At 40.2% G+C, this 18,169-nt stretch overlaps 1 protein-coding gene across 1 annotated transcript in view; it reads right to left on the bottom strand.

The window, feature by feature from the left end:
• Window positions 1-315: 315 nt before the first annotated feature.
• The window catches only part of GABRA4 (gamma-aminobutyric acid type A receptor subunit alpha4), a gene marked incomplete at both ends in the record, with an annotated part of 38,196 nt that continues 20,342 nt past the window's right edge, over window positions 316-18,169 (bottom strand). Inside the window, one exon of the mRNA XM_082315556.1 lies at window positions 316-849. Coding sequence (XP_082171682.1) covers window positions 316-849 — 534 coding nt within the window. The remainder of the gene's footprint in view (window positions 850-18,169) is intronic.

The raw sequence follows: 18,169 nt of genomic DNA, 5'->3' as shown, positions 1-18,169 counted from the left end.
CACTGCACAGCTGTGCACCTCTGCCTTTGATTTGTTTGGGGTGCATGTTCCTCCCAAAGGCAAGTTCTGTGTTGCCAGGGTAGTTTGTCTGAAGAGAGTGTTGGTTCACCGCTAGCTGAAGGGAGGAAGACAAATCTGTTACCCGTCACTCTGGTAGGAGTTAACTAATTATCCCCAATAACTCCAGCCTTTACAATGGGAAAGTAGCACACAGCTTTTATAAATAAGAATTATTGACCTTTTTAAATAGTTTCAAAAGAAGAAACTCTGCATCAAATGTGAGTATAATTTAGGAACTACTACATAGCAGCAAAACTACATTAGACTTTCCGATTTTTCCATGGTATCCTTGGATAGATACACCACCCAGTAGACCATGTTAAATGCTCCAAAGGTAACAGGAAATAAAATGCGTGCATATTTGTCTATCTTACTCGTGCCAGAGTGGGAGGCGGGGGGAGCAGGTGGTGTGACAGCAGATGGCTTTGCAGATGCTCCTAATGTATTAGGTGTGGTGGTCTGAATCTGCTCCAGTCTAGATCCAAGCAAGTGCTGAATGGAAGGGGATCCAGCTGTGGCATGCTGGGATACAAATCCAGTTAAAATTGGGGTAGAAGGAGGAGCTGGAGGGGTAGCTCTTGCCGAAGATAAAGTCTCTGATGCATTGATGCGTGTGAAAGGGTTGGGACTTGATGCAGAAAGGGAGTGGGGTGTAATGTCAGAAGACCCCTGAGCTACAGAGGGAGGCTGGATGGAGCTGTGCCTTGTGTCAATTCGGCTCCCACCATCAGCTTCGGACTGTACTGTGGCATTCGTTCTTTTCCTCACATTTGAATTGGCATCTGTACTCTGCAAAGTCACAAAAAAATACTAGTCATTCTTAAAATAAACACAAACAGAAGCAATGGAAACTTTATAATCAAGCACTATCAGAGTAATACTCACAACCAGTAGCTTGATCCTGAAGCACAAAGACACCGCATGCTCATGAAAATAGATTTAATAGCATATAACGTGAAAAACAAGAGTTCCTTTTACCTGTAGCTGGAATACCAGGGTGACCATATCTCATGCATCACACTCCATGTGATGTGGTACCTATGAAAACTTAATACCATGAGGCTAAGGATTCTTGGGTTAGAGTCGGGGTTTTTTTCCAGGCTCATGCTCAAAACAAAATTCTCCAATGTTTATCTATTTGTCTGATGATATAAAAACATTCTAGACACAACTTACCAGCCATGGTGGTTTACTTCTGCTTTATATCTCCAGAAAAGTAACTACCATATATTAGGAACGCTAGTGTGTCTTCTAGAGTAGATCCTATTAAAATGCAAGTATTTACCAGACCAAGTTACCACATTGCTGCTCTTTCAGAAATAAAGGCAGTGCTTTTTCACATCAACCACAGGCAATAAATTCTCCAGCTGCAATTGAACCAGTGAATAAATCAGTCTTTCATCAACTACTCCTCTCCATTAATTAACTAAGAAAAGTGGTGAATTCTCCATCACCTGATGTCTTCAGGCAAGTCTGGATGTCTTTCTGAAAGATATACTTAAGCTAAATAGTACTTATTAGGCTGGATGAGAAACTGAAATACAGATAAGGAAGTACAGATGGGAAATCCAGCAGAGTTTAATATTTTACTTCTGGGAGTGGGACTCAGGCTCTGCCTTTCTTCTCTGCATTTAAGAGGAAGCCTGACATCTCCAGAACCTCCTTCTGGAAGGCTACCTGAAGAACAGACTTCTGAACCTTCAGCCCTGCACCTAAAATATAACATAAACCATATTACATTTTAGATGTAATATCTGAATATATTTTGTGCAAAGACTCACTGCTTTCCAAAAGACAAAGATTTAATGGCAGATAGGGAACATATACTCAACAGCAGCAACACAGGTCTAAATACAGGCAGGACCAAACAATCACTTGTTATATATCAAAAAATCACGTTTTGCACCTCTCTGATAATACTGTTCCCAGGCATTGCCCTACACCACACCTACTGGGCCTCTGGCTCCCCTTCCCTTCATCCCTACCAGAGAATGCTGTCAAAGCTCACAGCACATGGAAAAGGAAGAGAAAACAGGCAGCGATCTCTCTTTCCTCCTTCATCCAACAGCAATTCTCTCCAGCTAAGTGCCAGACCAGTAGCGGAGAACAATTCAGGTTTTATTCAAGGTACTAGTACCTTGAGTAGTGAGAAGAGTGACAACCATGTCTGTCCGCTGCATCAGTTGTGCTTAGCTGTTTCACTCAAGGAAACAGAGAAACTGGAGCTGAAATCTCCCATTTGGGAGACTGGGGGGGAAAATCACTTGACATCTCCAGTACTCCCATCATGGCCAGAATGCTGGTCCCACACCGTGTTAATTGCAGTGCAAATCAGTCACTGGTAATACTGCTGGCCTGAATTTATCTGAAGCTGTCCCAGCTATATGCCAGTTCATGGCCGATATATTTGCCAGATCATGGTTGATATATCAAGGAATCCCTCTTAGGTTTCACAGTTTTCCTTCCTGCATAGAAGCGTGTCAATCCCTTTTATTTATTTTTCTGCATCTGCAATTCAAAGAAGCAGAGGACTGGAATAAACACCAGAGGAAACTGGTATTTCCTGAAAGAAACACTAATTGTACTGTTTGAAAGAGAAGCCTGCATCACTCTTTGGGAAGTGCAGAAGTACACACAGGTGTACAATTTTGATATTTTCACACTAGCGTTATCAATGACCCAGGAATAGTAAAGCAGCTTTCAAGACCGCTAAATTGGAATTATAAAAGTACAATCAGGACAGGAGTGCATTTACTAGAGACTTGGTAATACCTGACAGAGTATTGCATGTTACTTGAAGGCTTGCAAAGCTAAGCAGATGAAAGTCATCGATATTCAGCGTCCAAAACAATAGCTCTGTGTTACGGAGAAGCTGGCACTAGAGTCATTGAGAGGTGAGTTTTGCCTTCTACATGCAGATTCTTGGACAACCTGGCTTTGCTCAATAAGTTTCTCTCATCATAAAGCTCTCAAGCAGTGCCTGGGGAGCAAAAGCCCACAGCCTGGGGCAGGGGTTGCAAAGTAGGTCTGCACTGGAACTAAGGGATGTCTTGCTTCCCTCCTGCTCTCTGCCTACACTAGACCGGTGGCTTAGAGGTGGCGCTGCTGGAGAATAGAAGTACCACATCTTCAATCATTCCAAGCATAACCAGAAAAGAATGGTCCCAAGAGTAGAACAGAGAATCAAGTGCAATTCACAGAGGCACCATTTAACTCTCCTGATCACTTACTTGCACTGTCACCTGTTTTCAACGGCCACCTCAGTATCCTTCCCTTCTGTGCATCATCAACCACCAACAGACACTGGTAAGACAGACAGGTAACAGCCAGGCTCCTTCTCACATTCCAGTCACCTCCATTTCTTTTGTGGGAACTTGTTTCCATCGATATGTTTGCATAATACCTTCTCTTCCCCCCACTTCGCCTGTCATCCAAGTGACCAAATAAGACCTGTTGCTATTTAATCCACTACTCATGTCCCATTACAGTGTTTATTCTAGAATGAAATTATCTATACTACTTCAAATGGTCAAAACATGTAACTGTTTAAAAGTCTACTGGGCATTCTCTTTCTTGCCACTGATACACAAAACTTCCAATACTTCAGGAACCTTACATTTAGAGAGAAAGCCAGTTTCCTTATGAGTATTATAACGTACGCATAAAGCCCAAATAGATAACATTGTAAGATATCACAACATAGCACTGCATAACAAAACCCCAAAATATGGGTACACTTTTTATTAATTCTCTGGAAACCACCTTCGAAGCGCTCAGAGCATGGAAATTAGAAATGGTACTTCTAACATGCTCCACAGACAACACATCACTGAAAAGTGGTTGTTCTTGCATAATGTCATTGTAACAGTTTGGATTTGTGTTCTTGAATTGAACCTCGTCCTTGAAACATACTGAAACAAGCATGTTCCACGGAGAGAGATGCTACATTACACATGGAAAGGCAGGGGCTTTCGCCACTGCTGGAGCAGCCTGTTAACCGTTAATACTCAGTCTAACAGTGCTGGGAGCAACTTAAATATTGGAGACAGAAAATCTCCTGGATCAGTGCTTAGCTCCAATGCCTTATGCACCCCAGAAGCCCTAAGGGGAACACACTCCAACTCCTGTTCCCAGTAGGTTTTGCAGAACGAGCGTGCACCAGCAAAACAAGAGGCGGGCAGCCTGCCTCCCTGCTCCCTTTTTTAACAGGACAGCTGTATCACTCCTGCTGTGAGTGGCGAGCACCCAGCTCCATGCCCTGTCAAAGCCGAGCAGAACGCACATTCATTCCCAGGGTGGCCTCACCAGCACATTGCCCACCACCTCCCCTCAAATATCCTTTCCTTGCTCTTGCCTTACTCAAGACTATATCATGACAATAGCTCATCCTCCTCCTTCAAAGGACTCAGGTGTGTCTCCTTTTTGGTTCCTCCAGTTGAAACGTTTCTAGCAAAAATTCTTGTTATTGGTTGTATACATATGATCCCTATATATTCCTCTATTTAATGTTACATAGATAATAATTTCTTCCTACATTAGTCTATTCCTCCTCTGTACTGATGCCATCTCACAACTCTACATCACCTGAAGATTAGCGCCAAGGTCACTAATAAAAACGTTAAATAAGGCTGATTCCATGGCCAAGCCTTAATGAACCAAGTTCTGTTGACGTCAGCAGAAGTCGGGTTAACCACTACGTTGCAAAACATAGTAAAATGCGACATTCGGTTTGTACGAAGCAAAACATTCCACAGACATTTCAGCTACAGTGCATACCCCTAGTAAAAAGATATTGTGATAATGACAGTCTGACCAACAAAATTATATACATATGTAAAGCACTTGCTGCCTTCCAAAATTATTTTACTTTGTCTTTTCAAAAATAACAGCAAGAAACACAAACCTACTGCCTATCAGTAACTCTTAGTTTGGGGGCAGGAAAACAAGAAATAAAATATGAAAATCAAATGGAAGCCAAATTAAAATGCCACCCAAGAAATAAAGGGATTATCCAAGTAAAGATTCCTTTCCGAGGGCAAGTCAGGAAACCACTCAATTATCCTGAGCCAACAGAGAGCTGCTGCGCTAGTCCAGATGGGGCTCCACAGGAAATACTGAGTCCACATTTTTCATGTTCGCACTCTAGATTCAGAAAGGATCTGATTTTCTGGAGACGTTTCAGTGAGATTTTTGGGAGACATTTAAAATGATGTAGCTCAGGAATCCAAAATGGGAGCCTGGAAGCTACCATAAAATGCAGTGTATTACAGCATGCAACACCAGCCTTAATACATTTGATAAAGATTGCCTTTCTATAAACACAACGACTTGCTGATTACATAAATGACACCTCACCCTTCCTTTGAAATAACCAATCATTCTGACTTGTTTCAGCCAACTCCACACTACGCAACGACCACCAAACCACAAGTTGTAAGTACTTTGCTTTGCTGTATCCTCCTTCAAGAGGAAACCTGCTTGCTGATGATTCTGTCAGGAGAATTAAGCATTTGAATCTTAACTGGCAGAAACACTGTGGATGAGACTTTCAAAATCCCAGGCAACCTGAGAGCACAATTCCTGTCCATGCATAGACAAAGTCCTCAAGAGCTCTGATAATAATCTAAGAATATATATTTTGTTATAATTGTAGGACATCTTCATTGGATAAAGCTCTGTGGTTGGCCAAGATACGTTAATGCTAAGAATCTACAGCACCGATCTCCTATTTGATTTTTGACAGACAAGATTGGCAACAGTGAACACTACGTTTCAGCCTGTATGGGACTTCAGACATTTATCACCGAGACTTTGATTTAGGGACACTAAAAGGTACGATGTGCCAGAGGTAGACAGGTGACTGCACTAACAAAGCCAAGGAACTGACCAAACATAGGGAAATATAGACTCCAATCTTTTTCAGGAGAGATTGATAATCACTCCTTCTTTCTGTCCAAATGAGTATTTCATTAGTCCATACAAATTAAAAAAAAAAAAAAAAAGAGGAAAAAAGAGGAAAAAAAAAGGCTCAGTACAAGAGATTTAGAGAGCTCCATCCTATGCATTAGCATGCTTTACTGGAGAAGCAGGGGGCCATAGGATAGACAGGAGGTTCAAATTCTGTCAGACAGCGAAATAATTGAATCTGTTCCCATCTCCTGGAGAAGTGTTCCAGTTATTAGGCATGGGACACCCATCTACCTCCCTATTTGTTGAAAGCAGCTGGAGCAGGTTGGTTGTAAATCGCAGCTCCTGAAGGCCAAGCTTACACATCCGAAACCCTCTCCCATGGTTTCCATCTGGCTGGGATTGAGCATTCTGGATTTGAGGTTTCAGCATCAGTCCCTTAGAGACCTGGGTCTCCTCAGGCACCGGATGTGTACATAGGACTGAGATCCCACCAGGTCTGTGTATGACGTGCTACAACATCCAAGTTCTTTAGGCAACTTGTTTGCGTACTAAAACTAAAGAAACAAGCAAAAACCTCACTGCAGTTTACAACCAAGAGGTGCAGTCAGATGACTTACAGCTCAGAGCAGAACATGTCAGATCTTTGCAAAGATGTCACAGAAATGACTGGTAATTCCTAGCGCTTCAGCTAAGAACTGTTTTAGTTCTGGGGTTTGATTGTTCTGCCCACCCTCAATAACAATAATAGGCACATATTCTAATCGGTGGACTTAGTAGGACTTGATCTTAAGGGTCTTTTCCAACCTAAATGATTCTATGATTCTAATTTATGTGAGGTGATAATAAACTTCCACCACATTTGGTACTAAACCCATTAAAAAGGCACTGGATTTGGAATAAAATAATCTAAACCCTCTATTCTGTAGAGGATAGCTGTGTTCCCTGTAGTTTGGAGAGTCAAGGTGGAAACTGTTTTATCACAATCAATAAAACAGCATGCAGTATGCAAAAAGCTTTTGAAATATTTACTGTATTAAAAAGCAGAGAGATCTTGCTTTAAATTTTAAGCATCACATGTTATTTTGCATGGTTTTTGTCTTTAAAAGAACTGAAGTGGGGAAAGATACATTCAGTACAAATTCTTCCTATGTAGACAGTCCTGATGTAAGATGCCCTTTTGCTAGTCCCAGAGCAGAAAGTCCATTTTACTTGGCATGAAGACTGGATAACTTAACCAACCTCCTTGCAGGTGTGTGCAAAACGTGGTAAGTAATGTTGTATCCTTCCCTTGACACGTGGATTCGCATGCAATTGGCCATGAATAACACAATGAACGATGCTCTTAGCACACTTCAGGATAAATCTATACAATTTATTGTTAAATACTTTGGCAGATTTGTGGAGCAAGTTTGGTGGTCAGCTTCTGTGACAGAATGTATAAAAAAACCAACAACAACAAATGTATCACAAAAAGTCAATTTGCACATCATTTGCTTTTCCATTTAAGCTCAACTTTGATGGATACTGCTGTTTACTACCGCACTAAAATGATGCGCAAATATGAGTCAATCTAAGCTCTTCAATATTTAACAAGGTTTGCACACTATAAACAGCTGCTCACATAATGTGGAAATTCTGAAACTTTCTCTAAGCCTACATAAGCCTTGACTTGAGCCAAAAAAATAAAGTACTGGATTGTTTTGTATGTATTACCAGTTTTTGACAAGCAAGCCAATTTTGCACTTCAATGAAGTCAAGATTGCAAATTTAGCATGAACTGAAGTAGCATGCAGCAGCTGAGCTGAGATTCATGGGAAGGGGATCATCAGCACAGCAATATACAATACTGAACTGACAAACTTAGTCATCTTGTTACAGAACAAAGAGAGCTGGTAACAGCCACAGTACACATTCCCTATGATAAGGCCAACCTAGAATCTGTAAAACAAACAAGAACATTATTTAAAAGTCACATGCCAAGTCCTGGGGAGAATGCAGCAACGATAAAAGTGATTACCAGGGCACCAGGCAACTTTATCTTTAGGACTGTATTTAAGAACGTAAGCACCGAGAACACTGCAAGCTGTGAGAAATTGTTGTGTTGGTACAGCACTGTACAGAGTTAGCTCCTTCATACAACTTAAGGGCATCTTCCTATAGCCTGTTAGTGCTCTACATAGCAGCTTCAACTCAGTCTCTGCAATTTTAAACTGCTTCATAGTTTGTATGAATGATGGATACATTCTGTTGGGATTTAAATCCAAAGTAAGCAGTTCCTACTGCCTGAGCTAACAGACAACCAGGAGTACTACACATTAAAATGAGGGCCATGCATTTGCAATATAATTCAGAGCTATTCTTCTGATCTGCCTCAGCACATCTTGGAAAATAGTTCAGCAGTCCTGGGGTTGGATACATAGACACTTCAGAAGACCTGTGTCAGCCTCATCCTACAACAGACCTTCACAGCAACATTGTGCAAGGTCCCAGCGCTGCTTTTGCACCATTTGTTTACTGAAACAGAGAGTTCATTGCTGCAAGCCAACGCATTTTCTAGATCCTTAGCACATCTTTCACACAGGATTTCACTGAAGTGGTATCTCTCTCTGGGACAGAGGCAGTACAATATTTAAAGCAGTAGCTTCTGCTTTCTCAGGGATAAATTCACAGCAGAATTTACAAGTCACAACACCACCATCTGGTACCAGTCTTAGCTGGAGAGAGCTAACACTTTGACATCCAGCAAGCAGCTGTCAAGGCTGGAGAGAAATGCCCTGGGTAGGATCAGAGCCTAGATTACACGCCTTTGCAGAAGCAGCCATCCAACTCTACCCAGCACTCTCAGCTCTGAGCTCTTTCCTGAAGCTAGATAGCAAAGTCACACTGAAAAGACACACACAGAAAGACTCTGTCCTCCTCTATAGTAACCCAGAGACCAGGATGGGAACCTAGGTTTCGTGATAGGAGACCTCTTCTCAAATCTGCCCAGACCATCGCAGGGATATCAACACAGGCTTCCCACATCTCAAGCGCTTCCCCACCAGGCCACTGGACATGGTCCTCATTCCTTGTTACAGATGTTGCATTCTGCACACTTCAATCTCACCCTCCTGTTGCAGTGCATGCACAGACAAGCTGGCTCCAGAATCAGTTCTTCTCCTGCTCACTGGCCCCACATAAATTATTTAACATAACAAGAGCAGCTTCAATAGGAACTTAACATCGCATGGACTACGTAGCAGTCTGTTTACTAATACAATTCTCCAAGACAGAAGGGGCAAGACTCAAGCCTCCTCAGACTCCCACATGGGGTTTGTGGGAGGCTGTATCTAATAGGCATGCTGGCTGTTCAGATGAAACAGAGTAGGCATTTTTCCACCTAAGATGCATGGCAAACACTTTGGAAGCAGCAAGTCAGTTCTGTACATGCCTACCCAGGGAAATTTAGTAATTAAGCCTTTTAGGTGCCTAATCACCATTTTGGATACTTAATCTCCCTAAGTAAAACAAAACCAAAAACCAACCAACCAACCAACAAAAAGCAAAACAACTCTGAAAAGGGTACCACAATCAAAGCAGTTTTAAAATTGCGCAGAAGAACTTTAATTGCTTATTAGAATAATAAAGCATGTAACAAAGAGGTGTTACTATAATGGAATGAAAAGTGAACAATAAACAAACATCTTTATGCCTCGCTGTTAATTTTGCAAGACTAAGATTAGAGCCTTCCATGACAGCACTATTAAACCTTCAACAAGATGCAGGTAAATTAATATATAGGAAGGTCAGTGATGTGCTACATGAAAGCATAGGTTTCCCAAATTAGGAGATCTCAATTAATTCAAACAAAAACTCATGCAAAAATTGGAAGGCTTAAAGCAATCAAAAGTCTGGCGTTACTTACTGTTTAGCTGCAACACAAAAATTGTTTGTGTGGTAATTTAGTAATATTTTCCTATTAAATTCTACCATAGTGTTTTTTATCCTTACCATTCCCTTCCTAAGGAAACAGTCTGTTCTTCTAGGAGGACATTATACAGCCTGCCAAATTCACACCATTTGACATTTACCAGGGAAGTGGCATGTTGTCATCAGTGTAAATAATGCTGCTTGTCCCAAATCCCACTGAGTCACCATATTGCCATGCTGCTAGCAAATGCACAACTTGGAGGAGAAATCTACCATGTTTTACTATTATGTTGTAGAGCCAGTCAATCAAAATTTTACTGGAATAGCACTAGAGATTTTGTTTTGCCTTACAGAGCCCTGGAATACTATCAAGTAAAAGCTCCACCTGCCACAAAATACAATGAATTCTAGTCCACAGGTTTAGCAGTGCAAAGAGCAACGCAGGTTATTCGGGGAGATAAGGTATAAGAGCCAGTGCACCATTCATGCTGCTCATTTTGCAATCAGAATCATGTGATGGGAAGGGAGGAGAGGTAAGAGCAGCACTCCATTTTATGTTCCACCATTACACATGCCTAAAAGTGCACGATGTGGAAGAAAAGTGAATTCAAGGTTATAAAGAGACATAAATTAGAAGAAGCTTTTTTCAAAAAATGGATGCCAAATTTATGCCAAATAAATCCATCCACCTCTATGGTGATTAAGAGCCATATACATGCATACATACATACATACAGGTATGTGTATGTAAGTACGCATGTGTATGGTTCTTAAGCACTGGTGTGCACAATTCTTAAAGATTTTATTTATATCATGACAAAAATGAAAGAACTGAAAACGTAACTACAGAGAGAAAAAAATAAATCTATTAGAATAGGTTGTGTGCTAACCAGCTGTGGACATGCTCTGTATAACATCTATGAAAGGAAGAAGAACAACTGACTAGGGACCAAAAACCTTCATTATTTTCTGTATCTTTCAATTTTCAGCGACCTTAAACCTGTAGTTAAATTTGCTTCAGTAGTTTGCTGCAAATGCCTTCAACACTCATTGCCTTGTAGATTTTCCCAAGCCTCTCAACGTTTATTTCTTCTGACTCCAATTTTCCCTGTGTAAAAATGAAGTCAGCTAGAAATCTCACACGCAGCTGTGAAACTCAATTGCAATTTAGTGTCATTGGGCTCACCAGTATTGAAAACTCTTTGCAGAGGGGAAACAAAACTGAAATTTAAATATAAATACAGAAAAAGGTTTAAGCAGAAAATACGAAGAGCCTTGTGTTCAAAGGCATCATTTCATACTACTCATCATAGGGAAAACTATAAACTCCCTGACAATTTGCATTATAAGGGATGCCGAACAATCTGAAAATCTTACTCCTGTGTCCTGGTTTCAGCTGGGATAGAGTTAATTTTCTTCCTAGTAGCTGGTATAGTGCTGTGCTTTGGATTTAGGATGAGAATAATGTTGATAACACACTGATGTTTTAGTTGTTGCTAAGTAGTGTTTACACTGGTCAAGGACTCTTCAAGCTTCCCCTGCTCTGCCAGGTGCATAAGAAGCTGGGAGGGGGCACAGCCAGGACAGCTGACCCAGACTGGCCCAAGGGCTATTCCACACATATGACCTCATGCTGAGTATATAAACTGGGGGGAGTTGGCCAGGGGCAGCAATCACTGCTTGGGGACGGGCTGGGCATTGGTCAGCAGGTGGTGAGCAATTGCATTGTGCACCACTTGTTTTGTATATTCTTTTATCATCGTTATTATTATTTTCTCTTCCTCTGCTGTCCTATTAAACCGTCTTTATCTCAACCCCCGGGTTTTACTTTTTTTTTCCCCGATTCTCTCCCCCATCCCACTGTGGTGGGAGAGGGTAAGCAAGCAGCTGCGTGATGCTTAGTTGCCAGCTGGGGTTAAACCACAACATCCTGTCACCATACAGGTTTATTCTGACTTAGTGTTTCTGAAATGCTACCACACGGGTTTTTTTGAGTACTTAATGTTTGCCTATACAAAAAAAAGAAAAAAATAAAGAGGAAGGAAATTGCAATTAGATTAATACAAGATGCCTGCAACTGACATTAGTAATAAAAGTTATTTTTGTGCTAAACAGGATTGTATTGCTTATTCTAATGACGAAACTGTAAGAAGTGTCTCTTTTCAGTAGATCAGCACAATGACAGAGAAAGGCACATAAGCATATCTTAAAAATTAAAAACAATAGGGTGTAGTATTTTCTAGAATAACTACTTGAAAGATTGACATTACTGAGCTATGCTTTGGCTTCCAATATAAAAGCCTTATCCTAATACCATTTAAATTAAGTCTTCCAGTAACTACAGTAAACACTGTCAGGTATTTGAGCATCAGATGAATAACAGCAGAGCATATCCCTCATATTCCCTTGCCTACTATTATGGTACTTCATTATAATTCTTACAGAAAATTGAAGAGTGAGCAATTACCACATTTCCTAGTAAGGTTTAGGGAGATAGCACTCCAGCAGGATTTCTTGTTTAGTTATAAAACAGGTGTTGAAACTGAACTCCTGCTTTTTGTGTATGTTTTAAAATAAAATAAAGAAATACACCAAACAAAAAGCATTTCCACTATCAATAAGAAAAACCTCATTTTGTTCATTTTATCAACAACCAGACTTTTTTTTTTTTTTACACATCACAGCTAATTTGAGTGAGAATCTAGCCCCAAACCTAATACTACATTGCACACTTCCAGTAATTACTCTGCTCACTTTACAGTAGACAAATGTTTCTACTTCCAGTGTAAATTTATTCCAAAACTCAACCATGTTAAAGGTAGAGCAATATCAGGTTCTTGGAAAGAGACCAAATTTTTTAATATAACACTTTAATTTGTGCTATTTAGAAAGACATACTATGTGAAATATTAAGAAAACCATTTTAAATTGTACACCCCACATTTATGCCCCAATTGTACTGTTTGAGCACATATTTAGCTTTATGCATTGTGGGTAATGCCAGTTGCTGGGTAGGACTATCTAAGTCTATCAAACCAAGTAAAAAACAAAAACCAAAGAAAAACAAAAAAACCCAAACAAAACCAAACAAGCAATCAAAAAAAAAGGGGGGGGGGGGGGGGGAGGATTGCACAAAACATTGTACCTGAGCATCACAGCTAATAAAATATTTTAAGAACCATTTTGGATCTGTTTTATCTACAAGTATCCAAACATTCAAAGTTACCACTAAATCACTGCAGTGTTACTGCAGGTGGTCATTCTCTCCTATCTTTCAAATAGCGTTCAGTACAAAATGTGCCAGTTGTTTATGACCTGCATCTACTCTCATCCTACTTAAACATGATGCCAGCATATTATGACTGTAACTCACAGACACCAAAAATGTTGACTAATGAAACTAGAGTGACAGAAAATTGTTGACGTGTCAAAGAAATTATTCACATGACACAGTAGCCTCCCTTTGTGTGGTCCTGTCCTTATATTCACATGAACTCTATGCATTTCTTGAGCCTGAAGTCCTTCGTTAGGATTGGAGTTTTAAATGCCACTGCCCTAAAAAAAAAACAAACAAACAAAAAAAATCCACCACAAACCATAACACCCTAGGCAGTGTAGAAGTAATGAAGCAGCAAAAAAATGATTATTATATTTAAAAACTGAAATTCTGTTCCAACTGCAGGACTATTCAAGTCACACAGAGGAGGTAGGCTTTGCATCCACATAAGGAGTTCAGTAAACAGACCATCACCTTGTGGTCCAAGTACCGCCATTAAGATCTGTCTGCTCTTAACTCCACATATGTGAAAAATGGGTTTAGCTCCACTTCTCTATTTACATGGACAGGGGAAGCTATTTTTCTACTAGCCCAAGGAAGAAGCAAAGAAATCAAGCAGTAAGTGCATTTCCCATTACTACTCTAGAGATGGTACATTTTATACACCTCTCTTCATATGTCTACATATTCAAAAAGAAGTTTTGGTTAAAAGGTTATAATTTCCTCTTTCACTTACAGACTAGGCCTTAGACAAAAGACACACACAAAACCAAACAAAAAACAACAACAAAAAAAAGAGAAGTATCCATCTATGGCCTCTGGATTGTACCCAGCCCACCAGAACAATTCATCTGGCCCAATCCTTGCTCTCGAAGTCATGACACAGGGCACAGAGTTGGGCACAGAGATGAATTGCTCCAGATGCTTTCATCAGATGCTGCCAAAGGATCCCCACTGTCCCCTCACCTCCATCATGTAACTTGAGCGGTGTCCACCATATGACTAAATGGCAAGTACTCCCCATCACAGAAAATACATCTTAATCACGTGAAAGCACATATGAAGGTTGTTCACGTGACAAGGTTTCTTGTAAACTTGTCAGGTACACGTCAGTCACATATCACCCCAGCATGGCTCCTCCTGGTGAGGAGAGGAGTCTGCATCTACATGGCACTGAAGAGTTTGACCCTTGAGTTCCTCCATTAGATGCTACGGGGTTTACTTACGGCAACGTGACACTTAACTGGCTTCAGAAAAGAGGAAGAAAGTTCGAGAGTTACCATCTACTTGTGACTGAGTTTGAAGAAATTATTCCACTCAAAAGGTTTGTTTGAGCCTGACCTGTTTTTTCCAAGTTTCACACTCCTAAACTGCTGAGGTTGAATCTCATGCTAACAGTGTTTAGGAGCCTATTTTCTGAAGACTAATTTTCAGTAGCATTCTTCATCTCCAAAATTGGGTAGGTCTTTAAAAATAAACTTCATAGGAATACAGTGAAGCGGAAACAGTGCAGAAGCATAAAAATAGACTCAGGAGTCCAATAACAAACTATAAATTGTTCATTTCCATCACACGCTGACTTGCAACACCACTTCTGCTTTTACTAAAGAAAGGAGTTCAGAACATTTAGGGACAGGTTCATTCATTCTAACCTGAGAGCATTTTACCTTGCTCCCAAGACAAGGATATCACAGGATACTATGGTGTAAGTCACCTGTCTTGGCTTAGACAGACTCCAGTACTATCTCGCTGTGGCTGATAGAAGGGGTGAGTGAGGTTGTCCAAGGCCCTTGAGAACTCAAGGCAGATCTCAAACAAGCTTGGGTCCTACTCATGGGATGTCTACTGCAGAACTGCACTCCTCCTTATGGAAACACATTAAGTTTATATCAGAAAGTCATAGGCAACGAGAAGAAAGAGTTGAAATGGGGTGGGGAGGGGGAGGAGGGTAAAAAGAGATTGAATAATACCATAGCTAAAACCAAACCAAGTGATAGAGGAGCACACGCTGCACCTGCAGGCACTACAGGCTCGCTCCTGCCACCCCCAGGCACTACAGGCTCGCTCCTGCCACCCCCAGCCCTGTAAATTAGCTTGACACCAGGATTTTTTGTGGGAATTAACACAGTTCAGATTACTTAGCTAACCTCCAAAATTCATTTAATGCTTACTGTAATCAATATATTGATCAGTCACACCCACCACATGACTCCAAAAAAGTAAATATAATTACACAAAAGAATATCTTAGAAAAGCATATAGTCCATGTTTGCTACAGTAAAGATGTATTGGTTGTGGTGAAGAAATACATAATATGAACTAATACATCCAAAATCATTTGATCATAATGATAGGAGTTGCCTTTGATCCAAGACAACTGGAAAAGTGCTTTTGACTGAAAAGAAAAAAACAACCCACCACCAAGAATTCTAATTAGCATGAGTAATATATGAACTGATTCAATATAGAAAACCCACTTTTAATTCTATGGTCAGAAATTGGTCACACACATACATGTCAAACAAGGACTTCCAATTATGTGCAATTTATCTTTATTTTACCAAACTTTACTATTAATATGCCTAATTTCTAGTACTATCAGACAGTAAAATCCCCATGTTCTATAGGGAACCCAGTATCACAGCCCAACTTGCTCTCTCCTAGAACCCCTCTAGGACAATTCCATCACATTACTGAGAAGAAAAAATAAATTAAAAAAAAAAAAATCAAATGCACGTAACCATCCAGTGAATAATGCAGCATCAACAGCCCATAAAATGAAACCCTCATTTAAAAGTATAGTATCACCTTGTTTGTTTTCCTTAACAGCCTCAATTTTTCAGCTCTATATTTTTCTTGTTTTCAGGGGACGTATACAGACGGGACCTCAACTATGAAAAGCCAGTGCAGCCAGCTATAGGCCATTCAAAGGCAGGCAAAAGTACAGGGCTAACAGGCACAAGAGAAAGATCTCCCCTTCCAATTATTAGAAGATCCAAAGCAGGTTGCAAACGGTGAGGTATGCACCAGAAAGAGCTGTAGGGTTGAGGTATCAGGTATCTTCTTTCCCAGTTTGCACACCCTTCCTCCCTGGGCTAAGTGAAAATTTTTAATTTTAGGAGACTGGCAAATTTACCAGATTAGGCAAAGGCTCTTTGAAAAAAGTTCAAAGTTTAAAATAAAACTTTTCCTTGAGCTCTAGCAATTGTATTGTTGACAACAGAATTTCTAGCACAATAGTGGCAATGCAGTACAGACTTTTTTTAAACACTAACTGGGTTAAGAAATCAAAGCCTATCATTTAGCTATGGAGATAAAATGTGTAGTCTTTATGTTAAGAAACAATGCTTACAGATTACATGTTACAGTCAGGCTATTGCCCTGCACACTTTGTGCATCACAAACTCACAGAGATTCTGTAATCCCTGGTAAATTAGCACTGATTAGACAGTATAAGTGCAGGAAAAAAAAAAAAAAAAAAAACCAAACATTAATAATAAGGCAAAAGAACATTCTAGATTAGTCTTTTATAAGCAAAACTAAAAATTTTAAGGAGATGACTGTTTTACATGTCAGGTTGGAAAGCAGAGTCTAACAGCCATACCAGCTTCTAACCAACTAGAACAGCCATATTAGCTTCTGTTCTGCACAGCAGGAGACCAGAACAGAAGTCATCCTCTAGTCATGGAAAGGATTGCAAGATAGCCATGCCTTTATAACAGTACCTGTGGGCTCACCCTGTACACCTGTCCTGGAAGAGCAAAGACTCAAGTCTTAGCATAAGCATAACTGGAGAAAAAAACATATAAAAATAACAGTTCAAGGTACAATCAACATTATCAGTCACTTACATACTCATAACACTAACCTGTAACCCTTCCAAAAAAGTAGATTGCTCCCTTGAGTGCTTTCAAGATCCTCAAACCTGTAAGCACACTACCACATTTATCACAGAGGTATTAATTAAGCAGTGGAATAGAACTGTTCGCATCTTATTTTACCTAGCTTTCAAGCTGGGTGAAGCTGTGTGTGCTCTGTTGTTGCTGTTGTTAAAAAAAAAAAAAAAAGGGGGGGGGGGGGGGGAACAGAAAAAAAAAAAGAGAAAGAGAAGTTTCTCCAAAGCATGTGTGTAAATGGCTAAGCATGATACAAGACTGACTGACAGCAATTCTGACCACGAATCAATAAGCCTCCATCATTGCTACCCAAGAAAACTACTATTTTTCCTTTTGCTTTAATCAAATCTTAGAAATAAACCTAGGATGAAACTGTTCTTATGTAATTTGTTGACTATCACCAAAAGCAGTATTTATTAACATTCCTCAGGAGTGTCCGAGATACTATACTAAACTGCATGCTGTATAATCAAGAAGCTTAGCATAAACTCATGGCACTAATACCTCTCTGTACAAGGCGAACGCTACTATAAACATACTACTTCTTGTCTCTTAGTAGCTGCCAACAGAGTGACAAGTAACAAACTCTTCAGGAGCACATCTATCCTTTTAAGCAGAAATGGGAGCTAACAGAACAACACAACCAGGAGATTGAAAACAGTAATGATCTACGGTAGGAGAGCAAAGAAGAGGAAGAAAAATGGAAGTGGGTGGACAGCAGCTGAGCAGCGATAGCAAATGGAAGGGGTGGGAAGGCAAAAAAAGAGCAGATGAATAGGGAAGGAGACAAATGAGATGTGAAAAGAGACAGAAGACAAAATTACCAAGAGTTAGTCTAAAACAGCGGTTCTTAAATCATGGCTCAGCCAAAGGAAATTACAAAGCCTGACAGGAAGAGTAAATTACAATGCTGCTGTCAGTGTCTTACTTCTTGAGCAGTGTTGCCAAGAGTCAGCCATGGCTGGAAACCCCACCTAGGTGTCTCATGAATAAAAGGAGCAATGCAGCAGAGAGTAAGCATATGGGAATGGGAAAAAGCAGGAAAGGAGAATCACCGTGGAGCTCAAATGGAAATGAGAGCCGAGCCTTTATTAACTGGTCCACACACTAAGATAGC

This window comes from Platalea leucorodia (genome assembly GCF_965183815.1).
Source record: "Platalea leucorodia genome assembly, chromosome: 6".
NCBI classification, from domain to species: domain Eukaryota; kingdom Metazoa; phylum Chordata; class Aves; order Pelecaniformes; family Threskiornithidae; genus Platalea; species Platalea leucorodia.
This window is presented reverse-complemented; position numbering and strand designations above follow the sequence as displayed.